We start from the raw sequence: 12,261 nt of genomic DNA on the forward strand, positions 1-12,261 counted from the left end.
TGGATCTGTTTCCGTCCTCACGTGAAGGAAAACACCTATTCTGTTGGGTCCGTTAGAAAGAGCTATTTCTACAGATCTATCTATCCTAGTTCCATGCTTGTATGTGTTTGCAACAATTTGTTATGAATATTAGCTCTCATGGACTTATCCTGGTCTCAGGTGTTTATAATCTTCATGTTTTGTGACATCGGTTTGTCCAGTGATTGAGGCTAGCTCTTTCTAACGGACCCAACAGAATAGGTGTTTTCCTTCACCTGAGGACGGAAACAGATCCCGTTTCCGAAACGTCGTGTTTTTATTAGTTATCTTAAAAACCAGTACGATGGATGAAGTCCAAAAACCCAATATATCAGTGTGAAAATAATGGATGTTGAGCTAGACTTCTGTAGTGAGGTTTCTGGACAGCACTTCTGTGAACTGAACTTATGCTTTATGGACTGGTATATCCTGATGGGACAATAACCAATTGTTCTACCTGAATGTTCACTCACAAAAAAATCTCATTCTACTAGCTTGCATGGGGACATAAGAAGTGCATAAAATGTGCTAAGGAAACTTCATGAAAAGGTTATCTACGTATATATAGTGAAAGAGCCAACTTGCTGGTGTGTTCAGTAAGTATACAATGTTTTATTGAGAGGCCAACTATAAGAGCTAGATTTATTTTGCTGATCCATGACTGTCATATGTTCAAAATCAGGATTTAGGCTACATTTTAGTGAGATTTAAGCTACAACATTTCTTTAAATATTGCACTACTTCTTATTTTGTTAATGATTATTCTACATAAAATGAACCTTGATAATATATTTGGACATCTGAGTTTGTGCAAGAAAATATTGTTTTTGGTAAGTTTATTATTTTCGTTATGATATATCTGATAGATTGCATTCTGTTCCACAGCTGGTAAACTTAATTCGCTGGAGGAATTCCGTCTTCAACGTGATGACCTCATGAATAAATTTAAAATCCAAGAGCAAGAGATGGCAGATAAAGAACAAAGACACAAACAGGCACTGTATGAAGTGGAGAGAAAGTTCATTATTGGAAAAGATAAGTATGTATGTGAGTCAGAAATTTCTTGAATCTGTTCCTTCGTCATTTGTAATGAAATAGTATTTTTGTGTATTGTTTCTATTATTAATATGTATTAATTTATGTAACTTTTGCAACCAAGCAAGGATTGGTCTTTGTTTTGTAGATTTACTTGATGGAGTTTAGGTAAAGGTAAGTGACTGGCACTATGGCTCATGATGAGACTTGGCTGTATTGTGGAGATGTAGCTCCAGTCTTTCTTAACCTTTGGCGCTAGATAGAGATGTGGTTAATGTCATGCCTTGAACATTTTACTACCGCAGAAAGAGTCCACAGTGCCTGTTTGAGAGGATGCTGGATGGGTCCCAGAGCATGTCTTCATGTGATAAAAAGAGAAGACTCTCTGCCCACACTTAGAATTGAACCTTATTTCTTTGGTCTGCTGTCCCATGGTGTAGTCATTGTACTGACAGGGCCATCCAGCTCACATTTCATAGAGTGCATGAACATTGAAACATGGTTTGGTCTAATGCTGTTTCTTATCTTACAGGCTTAAGAAGGAAATGGAGGCAAGGCTCCTTCAGTTGTCTATGGATTTCCAAGACGCTACACATATTCGAATTGCTGCAACCACACACCGAGCAATAAGGGAGAATATTGCTGTTAACAATGAGGTAATTGTTGAATTCTGCTTCTGAATAATTGCAAAAGATATTTTGAAAACTAAATGTGAACTACAGTGGGTCCCTGTTTATATATATGTAGATTATGGGATTTCCTCATTGAGTGCTGAGTTTGTGTAGTCCATGGCTGTAAAGGGCTATGTTTCATTAATGCTTTTTTTGGCAGTGCTTATCAAAACGCATGTTTAATTTCTAGAATCTTCTGTTTAATCCTCACTAGTGAAGGTAACTGTAAGCCCGTTAAGCAAATGTTTATCTACTCTTAGGGTTTTGAATATGTGATACATTTTCTCCATGCTCTTAATATAGGTGTAGGGCTTAGATGCCTGTACCATTTTGTATTATTTAATTGTAATTTGTTTATTCTATATGGTATTTACCATAATATTTTGAATAGGGACTACAAAGCAGGCTGTCAAAATCATTAAAAGCATATGATATTTTTTAGTTAGAGAAGATGCTGGAGACACAGAGGAATTTAAGAAAGGAAAATGAAATGATGAAAGAGAGAGACAGGCAATTGAATCTTGAAGTCCGTTTGCGTGAAGAGGAAAGGGATATTGTACTTGCTAAGAACATGGTACAAAATAAGGTAAATATTACAAGACTGTGATTTAATCTCAACTAATTTGCCCTACATTGCTAATCTAAGATTTAATTTGTCACTGTGAATGTAGCTGTAGTGTGGAATGTTAAGGTAGAGAATCATTCAAAGAAGATAATGCCCCATAAATTCTGTTCTGAAGCCATTTGTCAGATGGAATTAGTAATGTAAAAGGAAATTATATTGTGAGAGAATATTCAATGAAGCAAAAAAATACTTTTCAGAAATTAAATTTATTCGTTGTCAGTGTATCTCTTTGAAGTTGCATTGGCTTAAAAATTCTCACCATATTAAATTCTTAAACAAGGACTTAATTTAATGTGTGTGTAGCAAATACATATATCAGCACCCATTATAAGACGAATATTTGTATGATGAATAAAAGGCAATTAAAAAGTTTAATTAAGGAGATTATATGGAGCTCAGTACATGAAACAAATCTTGCAGTATGTATATAACAAGAATTAGAATGTTGGTATGCATATTACTGTGATCTAATCTTCATCAATCATTCAAAGTCTGATGCAATTCTCATGCAGCTGATCAACCGTTTGTCAACTGAATATGATGAAATGGCAAGGAATATTGGAAGCATGCAGAACTCTGCGCAACGTGCTGTAGAAGTGGAGCAACAAGTGCAAGAGACCAGGCAGTTTCTTGACAGAGCAGTGAGGCAAATTGCAGTCCTGGAAGAGAAACTGCAGGCAACAGAATATGAGAAGAATGAATCAATTTCTAAGCTGCTGCAATCAAATATAGAGACCTACAAGTTACAGAAAATTCTCCATGCTGCTGTTAAATCTGTCAAGGAAGCTTTAGAGGTGATGCATTTATTTTACTAATTGTTGATAACCATTATATAATGAAGTCCACAAGTTTGTATGTACTGAATTTATGGTACAATAGGCCAGAAGTGGCTGCAGTACAAGGGACTTGGTCCTACCCCACTAGCAATTAAATTAATGTGCTGAATTTCTGTGTATGAAGACTTCCCTGTATGTATTATATTGTATTTACTCTTATAATCTCCTTTTTATTCTTGAACATCAGTAGAAAATATCTTATGTAGTGTGTGAACGGTGATATCAATCTATATGACTAGAATAGACTTCCAGATAAGATGAATGAATAGATGTTTTATTACTGGAATGGAATATTTAAGAGATAAAATGAGAACTGTACACACTTTAATGCAATGTTATTGGTACATACCCCCTGACTGTTGACACACATACTGACAGTGACTTTAAATGGAAGTTGGAAATGAAAGAAAGGATCTAGATACACAGTTTTCATATATTGACAGATAGGTTATAGGAAATGAAGCGCAGGATTGCTGAGGGGATAATCAAAAGGGGAAGCACAATAGACCACTGTAGGTCGCAGTGCAAGGGCTGAGAAGGCCTACCCTCATACATTCATTCATTCATTCATTCATAGGTTATAGCTTTGCTGTCCGTGTTAATGGTCAATTAACAATTTTACATTAAATGAATGTACAGCTTTGCTTTGGTTTACAAAATGAATGAAGGAATCTAAGACCAAAATAGCATCCAAGTGACAAAAGCCACTGTGCATATGCTAGTTTAACCAGCTGGTGGGATGGGAAGCTTAGAAAGGAAAACTTTCAGGATGGCAGAGTAGAGGAAAAACACAAGGTGTATGGGAACACGATAGTTACAGGCTGTTTTACACATAGGAATGCTCTGAGATGGTTTGTCTGTTATATAGATTGAAACAAAAACTGAAAATTACATGAAGGGAAAGCAATTGAAGTATGTGATTGGCTGCTGAAAGTTAATTAATTTTGGAATTAGCAATGTGTACAGATAGGTATAGGTTTACTGTTGTTTTAAGACTGAATGTAGAATTAGACAGGCATGTGAAGATGTTAGTAAAATGTTAAATGATAATCTCGTGTGAACAGGCAGGTTTGTGAAATTGATCCTTATAAATTTCTCTTGTTACCTATAGATTCAGACGCATCCTAGTTCTGATGAAGCCTTCAACTTGAGTCTCAGAGAGAATCTTCTTAACAACTTATTACAGATGCTGAACACAGCTGACTTTCTAGAATTTGAGAAAAATGAGGAAAAGTATGATGTCTTCTTATTTACAGAAACCTACAGTCTGTAATAATGTATATATTCTACTTCAAATTTAGATACTGCAGTATGATTAATATATATTTTTTCTTCAGGTTGGTATCACTGATGAAGACCTCAGCAATGTATGTGATTGGAGATCTGGGTCTTGTACCCAGGAGTTTGTCAGATGTTGGTTCTCATTATACAGTTGGGTCTGACATACTGATGGAGTCAGTAAATGCAAATGTGGAGGACTGTCATCATTCAAGCAAGATGGAAATGGGATCGAATAAATTTGATACATCCGAAGAAAAGTTTCTGAGGCTGGCTAAAGATGAGAAATCAGAAATAGGTTTTAAAAAAGAGGAAGATTCCAAAGTTTCTTTTAAGTCTGTTACAGAGAAAGGCTCCCAGGAAGAGTTTGGGGGAAAAATTACAGAACCACTAAATGGTGAAATTAAGCAGGGTGGAGGGGAGACTGCAGAACCTCAGTATCAAGGTGAATTTTTCTGAAGCAGAGAGTGAAAATGTAGATTGTGATTCTTCCATATGAGGGTAGGATACTTGAGAATGAGAGATCTCCAATTTTTTCAGTCTCATCGTGGAAAAGCAATTTACAAATCTGGTTTTGTTTAAGGCATTATAACTCTTATATACTTAACTGTATTGTTTCTTTGTACCTTTCTGCAAATATTATGCTTTTGGACATTATTGATTGTCTTGTCTATGTAAAACCTGTCCTGTTTATTTTTCAAAACAATGTTTCAGAGACTGGATTCTGTTCCCATCTTCAGGTAAAACCTACTCATTTGGGCCCAATTGATACAGTTAGTCACTATCTTCAGACTAGCTCTATTGATTGGGCCCAACTGAGTAAGTTTTACCTGAAGATGGGAACAGAATCCAGACTCAGAAACGTTGTCTTGAAAAATAAACAGGACTATTTTTAGATAAAGACGAGATGATGGATAATGTCCAAAAACATAGCATTTTTACTAATGTACCATCATCATAAACTTTTAGATCATATCTCTGTACCTTTATTATACATTAGGGTTTTGGCACTAACACTTAGAGAAACGATTAATTTGTGTTTTTAAAATTGATGCTCCTGTCTGATGTCCTTACATACTGTTTGTAGCATCTGCATTTCACATATTACAGTGATCACATTGATACATATTATGACTAATTTTGTGATTAAAGATAAACTTGTGAAACTGTATCTGTTGCTAAGAGAGTTAATTAACATTTTAATATTAAAGATATGTATATTGTTTGGTACAGTGACCTGAATTATTTTAGTTTCCTACAGATTCTCTACAGTATTGCCTCTAACAGGGGTACACATTCAGACATCACTCATGGAGCTGAGTCCTTCTTGAGAAGCCACCGATTGTGCAGCTACTCAGGAACTTTCCAGCATTTTACGGAATCCAAAGGTTTATTACAATGTTCACAAGAGCCCTCCACTGGCCCCTATCCTGAGCCAGATCAATCCAATACATACCATCCTATCCCTCTTAAGATCCATTTTAATATTGTCCACCCATCTATGCCTTGGTATTCCCAGTGGTCTCTTTCCTTCTGACTTTCTCACCAATATCCTACATGCATTCCTCTTCTCCCCCATTCATGCTACATGCCCTGCTCATCTTAGGAGGAGGAGTATACTACCAAGAATCTGTATTCTGTTTTTCATCTTTTGTGGACAAAAGGACTCAAGGCAAATGATATTATAGAGAAATGTTTCCTGTGGGAAATATTTGTCACATGAAGTGGTTTACAACTGGTTCGAGAAATTATCTCAAGGACATTCAAAAGTTGCAGATGATGCCTGACAAGGATGCCTTGTTGAGATTGTGACAGAAACAACTGTGCAGTGGGTGGAATAACTGAGCTGACAGGATGATGATAGTGTAGCAACTGCACTAGGATATTCCCGTGGTTTAGCATACAGCTTAATGCATGACCATTTGAAGTTTCGAGAAGTGTGCACATGGTGGGTGCCCAGAGAACTGAAGGATCAAGAAAAAATTAACCAAGTTGGTCTGTCCTTGCAACATCTCTTATGGTACACAGATGTAGATGTGCTTAACAGGATTGTTGATGGGGATGAATCAAGGGTACATCACTACCAACCTTGGTGGCAAACATTTCTCTGACAGATTAAAAAAGAGGTGCAAAAGTGGATGAGACAACAATGGAAAGACTTCTGTGCCACAGGTTCCAGTGCACTGGTAAAACGATGGGACTAAGCGTATGAATATAGGTGGAGAATATGTCAAGAAATAAATATTTCTCCAGGTTTGAATATCATGTGTTTTATATCTATTTGTGATCTATTTACTGACTCTCCCTCATATTTTTAGAGTATGAAAGAATGTTCTCTAGTATGAGATATGTGTATATGATTCAAATATGACCGGGACTGATTTGTGTGTGTTGCAGCAGCTGTGCAACCTTGAGAGAGTGAAGCCACAACCTCCACCCTCCCTCCTGTTAGGGGTTAGAACCTGTTCAGTCCTGTCTGGGAGTTGGTAGAGTGATGAGCGAACAGAAGGTACCGTGGAGCATGGAACAACGCATTGTGATCAAATTCCTCGGAGAAAATGTCCTGTCTGCCGAAAATCACCACAGACTCCAACAACAGTTGTGTTGTGCTTGAGATTGAGCCTGTGTTCACGGATTCGCACAGCCAGCGGTCTGCCTGTTTCACCAGTGTAGCTTCTGCCACATTCACAGGGAATGCTATAGGCGCACTGTGCTGTCTGTTGAGGATCCCTTTTTTGTCTCGTTCTCACGAGTGAAGATCGTAAAGTGCGTTTAGTTCTGAAGATGGTCCTGATGTTATACTGGTTTCCTATGCACTTGACATACAGGATATAAACCGTGCCAAGAGGCTTTTCCTCTTTTTTCTTTTGATGACTACTACCCTTGAGGTTAACAACCTGAAACACGACCTTCAACTTAGTGGTTATTCTGAAAGCTTTTTTGACTCGGTTATCAGGTCCAAGGTAGTAGTTGTCAAAAGAAAAAAGAGGAAAAGCCTCTTGGCATGGTTTACATCCCATATGTCAAGGGCATCTCTGAGAAGTTCAAGCGCATAGGGAACCAGTATAATATTAGGACCATCTTCAAAGCTAGACACACTTTACGATCTTCGCTTGTGGGAACGAGACGAAAAAGGGATCCTCAACAGATGGCACAGTGCGCCTATAGCATTCCCTGTGAATGTGGCAGAAGGTACATTGGTGAAACAGGCAGACTGCTGGCTGTGCGAATCCGTGAACACAGGCATAATCTCAAGCAGGGTCTTCTAGAGAAATCCAAGTTGGCTCAGCATGCATATGAAAAGGGTCATAAGGTAAGCTGGGATGAAGCTAGGATCTTGGAGGTTGAAAGTAACAGCAGTTACAGAAAGTACAAAGAATCAGCTCATATGGCATGTTCAACCAATCCGATCAGCCAACCNTTACATCCCATATGTCAAGGGCATCTCTGAGAAGTTCAAGCGCATAGGGAACCAGTATAATATTAGGACCATCTTCAAAGCTAGACACACTTTACGATCTTCGCTTGTGGGAACGAGACGAAAAAGGGATCCTCAACAGATGGCACAGTGCGCCTATAGCATTCCCTGTGAATGTGGCAGAAGGTACATTGGTGAAACAGGCAGACTGCTGGCTGTGCGAATCCGTGAACACAGGCATAATCTCAAGCAGGGTCTTCTAGAGAAATCCAAGTTGGCTCAGCATGCATATGAAAAGGGTCATAAGGTAAGCTGGGATGAAGCTAGGATCTTGGAGGTTGAAAGTAACAGCAGTTACAGAAAGTACAAAGAATCAGCTCATATGGCATGTTCAACCAATCCGATCAGCCAACCCAGTTTGGATATTTCTCCCATATGGATTCCCCTCATCAATGAAGAGGTTAACAAATCAAACATACAAGTTTTTATGAATATCAGTGGCTTCCACTACTTCTGCAAGTTTTGCTCCGCGGATTAGTCTGATTTCCGGAAGTCGCCATGGTGGCACGATTCTTTATTCACACAGATTAGGCATGCATTATCCAAGTTTTTACTTTCGTTTTTAACAGAATTCCTGGAATTTAATCGATACTTCTGTTTCTTACATTGTTGACATGTGCATGCTTGGCACAAATATTCTATCATGTCTTTTACTGTGATTTTATTCTTATCTCCCACTGATGGAACCGGTTGTCGGGTGTTCATAGGTTGTTTTCTAGAGACCACGGTTTGTCCAGTGATTGAAACTAGCTCATTCTAACAGGCCCACCTGAGTAGGTTTATCCTTCCCTACCCACCTGAAGACTGGGGCAGATCCAGGCTCTGAAACATCGTGGTCTTTTGTCTTTTGCACACCAGACAATGGATGAAGTCCAAAACAAGCCAAAAGAAGTACTTTATACAAGGGTCATACTGAAAGTCATGAGCAACAATTTTTTGTAAAGTAACATGCTTTATTATTGACAAACCAAATACACCACCTCAATCTACAGATCTTTCTTTATTTTTCCACATAATCGCACTTCTTTGTACACATTTCTCCAGCTTTCTGGGAGTTTGAAAATTCCCCTTCTGTAAAATTCCATTCCAGCCATCCGAAGACACTGACGCACTGCTTTCTGAATTGCCTCCCTTGTCTCAAAACGTTGTCCACGCAGCATCNCGCTCGCACCCATGCACACACTACCATAAGCATGCTGAATTCAGAAAGCAGTGCTTCAGTGTTTTCGGATGGCTGGAACAGAATTTTACAGAAGGGGAATTTTCGAACTCCCAGAACGCTGGGAGAAACGTGTACAAAGAAGTGGTGATTATGTGGAAAAATAAAGAAAGGTCTATAGATTGAGGTGGTGTATTTGGTTTGTCAATAATAAAGCATGTTACTTTACAAAAAATTGTTGCTGATATTTATTGTATCAGAAGTCTGAATGCTGAAACTACCATAAGCTGAACACTGAAGAATTTCAGCCATCAGTAACCTCAATAAACAAAATTCTTTTTGAATACAATAATTTCACGTTTTTCAATCCAATTTCTCATTGTAATTTCATAATCACCATTTTACTGGCCAAGATGTACCAGCCACTCATCCAATTACTCAGCTGAACTACACAACCTTCCTAATTATAAATTATAATATTAAAATAGATGTGTATTAAAAAACCTTAATCAAAATCATCATTAAATTATTTCAATGCTTAAGAGATGCAACAGCATCTCACTTGCTATTCTTGATGCCTATTCACAATTCAGTATTTAAAATAATTATTATTTGATTACTGTGGAGCAGAGCCACAAATAGTTGTATATTTCTCATTAATACAGCAAGAGCTCACTAAACAGGCTGTTTCATATTTAACTGAGGGGTTTACAATGCAAAAATCATCACCTAATGAATTAAACAACACTGTGCAAGAAATATGAAAGCTGCTTCCAACCAATTATATTATCCATCCATAATGAATTGCAGGGAAGAGCACAAAATAGCACCATTATTTCATCCATATAATTTATTTGAAATTCACAACATATTATATCAATACCCTTTTGTTTCCCATCCCATTTTATGGCTCTTTCTCTCATATCTCTTGACGTTTGCCTTCCTGGTCCTGAAACAGATAAAACATCTCAAATACATATAATGTCAAAACCAAGCAGGAATAAGAATGTGTGTTCATATTGTTCATACTCGTATTTTGCAAAAACAAAAAATATAATCATTTTATGGTACAAAATAAATCTTCTATTTACTTTGCGTGGCTTTCACACAGAAAACTGTGAGTGAAATTATAGTCCTACTTGGGCTAAAACCCCAGTCATCAGTTCACGGCTGATGATATTCCCGCCTCACTTACAGTGTCTCATATAACAGTAATATAAATTTATAAAGTAAGTATGGTACATTCCATAACTTTTAAAGCTGCTTAAGACTGAAATACTTCTATAGGAGATATATACCTCTGCTTGACTGTTGGTTCAATAATATTTCTCCTCTGTAAACTCTTGTATCTGTCCTCAAGGATGTTCCCTTCTGGCTTGATGCCTCGTAAGTTACCTTTGATGTCTTCTCCTAAATTAAATTCCAGATCTAGGGGTTCAAATTTCTTTTTGCTTAATTGCTTAGGCCCATTTGCTTTAATAGCTTTTATTTTCTCCCGCTTTTCTCTAAGTTTTGCCAGCTTGTTATCGTTGTTCTCTAATTCCTGCTTTAGGAATTTCAATCTAGAAGTCAAAAACAGAATTCTAAGCAACTCTGAATAAAAGTACAATCACTGTGGAAGACATATGTATATGGGTATCTGTTTGATATGTTAAAAAGCACAACAAACACAATGTAATGTAATTCTTTATATACTGAACTCTGTTTATTGTAAATAATATGTAAAAGTTTGTGACTCTTTTATATTACTAGAATTATTGTGTTCCTGGACATTATCCATCGTCCTGTTTTTATTCAAAACACGCAACGTTTTGGAGACTGGATTCTGTCTCCATCTTTAGGTGGAACCTACTCAGTTAGGCCCAGTTGACAGAGCTAGTTCCTATCTCTAGACACCAGCACCAACAAAATGTATGATATATAAACCAAGCACAGCATAAACCACATGCGAGAGTTAAGACAAACATTAAGATTATTAAAAACTCCACACACGAGACCTAGGACCTATATCCATGCACTGCTCCATGTCTGTCTGTTAATATCAGAGTATTTTCAGAATAAAAGTCATCACTAAGGGGACAAATTCTCTGTATCATACCAATATAAGAAAACAGTTTTCACATATAATCTACACTGGATGGAGTTGTAGTTTTCTGACTTCTGCTGTGATAATGTGTGTGTAGGTGGAAGAAATGTCCAAGCTTGGTTCACTGATCGAATGAACTACCACAGACATGCGGGTAGATTCCTTGTTATTTCCTGTAGGTGGTGTTTGGTTCATTTTGAAAGACCTTCACTCCTTTTGAACAATCCTTATGGCCTTCTTCATATGCATGTGGGGCTAATTTCGATTGTTCACGCAGACCTTGCGACAGGCTATATTTGTGCTCCTTGAAGCGTACTTCAGATGTCTGCTTGTTTCGCCGATGTAACATCTGCCACAAACAAGCAGACATTTAGAAGTATGCATTAAAATGCACAAATATCTCTGTCGATTAGGCCCAAGTGAGTACATTCCACCTGAAGATAGGGACAGAATCCAGTCTCCAAAATGTGTTTTTAATAAAAAACAGGACAATGTATAATGTCCAGAAACACAATAATTCTTATTCATGGTGTGCGTCAACAGAAATAAGCGCTTGTGAGCTGTCCACTGACTTTGTCAAGAAATGAGATGTGGGAAGAATTATGTGGGATAATGCACTGTAAATATCTTGAATTAACCTTTATCCTACGGCCCTTTAAACTTAGGTTGTGGCAGCGGTACGGAATTCTTTAAAGGGCCGCTATTTGAGATTCGTTAAAATTGTAGTCACTTACTAATTTTGCTCCTATTTCTGCTATTTCTGTGATAATCGAACGAAATAAACGCTGTTTTTTCTCGAAAGAATATAGAATCAGATATTGTAATTTACAGATTGTATAAAACATGTTAAAATTTTTGCACTGACTCCAAAAAGAAATTTGCCAATTTTTTTCCTTCTCTGCGAGAATTCATACGTTTTGGACACCCCTGAATTCAATCTGGTGGATGGAGACACTCGGCAACATTGGAGTTGCTGTGTCTAGTAAGTTTATCTCAGTATAAAGTGACGTACCTCGTTCGGAATGTTGATTTGGACGAGTGAAAATAAGCTCAGTGTCTTCGCTCTCAGCTACAG

At 37.4% G+C, this 12,261-nt stretch overlaps 2 protein-coding genes across 4 annotated transcripts in view; one reads left to right on the forward strand and one right to left on the reverse strand.

The window, feature by feature from the left end:
- Positions 1-5,838, forward strand: part of LOC111864396 (cilia- and flagella-associated protein 157) — a 48,855-nt gene extending 43,017 nt beyond the window's left edge. For both annotated transcript variants that reach the window (XM_023851612.2, XM_023851614.2), the window contains exons 5-10: positions 904-1,057; positions 1,586-1,709; positions 2,167-2,310; positions 2,862-3,143; positions 4,297-4,418; positions 4,523-5,838. In XM_023851612.2, coding sequence (XP_023707380.1) covers positions 904-1,057; positions 1,586-1,709; positions 2,167-2,310; positions 2,862-3,143; positions 4,297-4,418; positions 4,523-4,922 — 1,226 coding nt within the window. In that variant the 3' untranslated portion in view covers positions 4,923-5,838. The remainder of the gene's footprint in view (positions 1-903; positions 1,058-1,585; positions 1,710-2,166; positions 2,311-2,861; positions 3,144-4,296; positions 4,419-4,522) is intronic.
- A 3,500-nt stretch (positions 5,839-9,338) lies between these two features.
- Positions 9,339-12,261, reverse strand: part of LOC111864402 (ribosome biogenesis protein NOP53) — an 8,264-nt gene continuing 5,341 nt past the window's right edge. The window contains exons 7-8 of one of the 2 annotated variants that reach the window (XM_023851625.2): positions 10,399-10,662; positions 9,663-10,049 (exon numbers count right to left, since the gene is read on the reverse strand). In XM_023851625.2, the coding sequence (XP_023707393.1) occupies positions 9,977-10,049; positions 10,399-10,662 (337 nt within the window). In that variant the 3' untranslated portion in view covers positions 9,663-9,976. Of the gene's footprint in view, positions 10,050-10,398; positions 10,663-12,261 lie in introns of both variants that reach the window. The other variant, XM_023851626.2, reaches the window with a different exon arrangement.

The sequence above is a fragment of the Cryptotermes secundus genome, unplaced genomic scaffold (assembly GCF_002891405.2).
Source record: "Cryptotermes secundus unplaced genomic scaffold, Csec_1.0 scaffold431, whole genome shotgun sequence".
NCBI classification, from domain to species: domain Eukaryota; kingdom Metazoa; phylum Arthropoda; class Insecta; order Blattodea; family Kalotermitidae; genus Cryptotermes; species Cryptotermes secundus.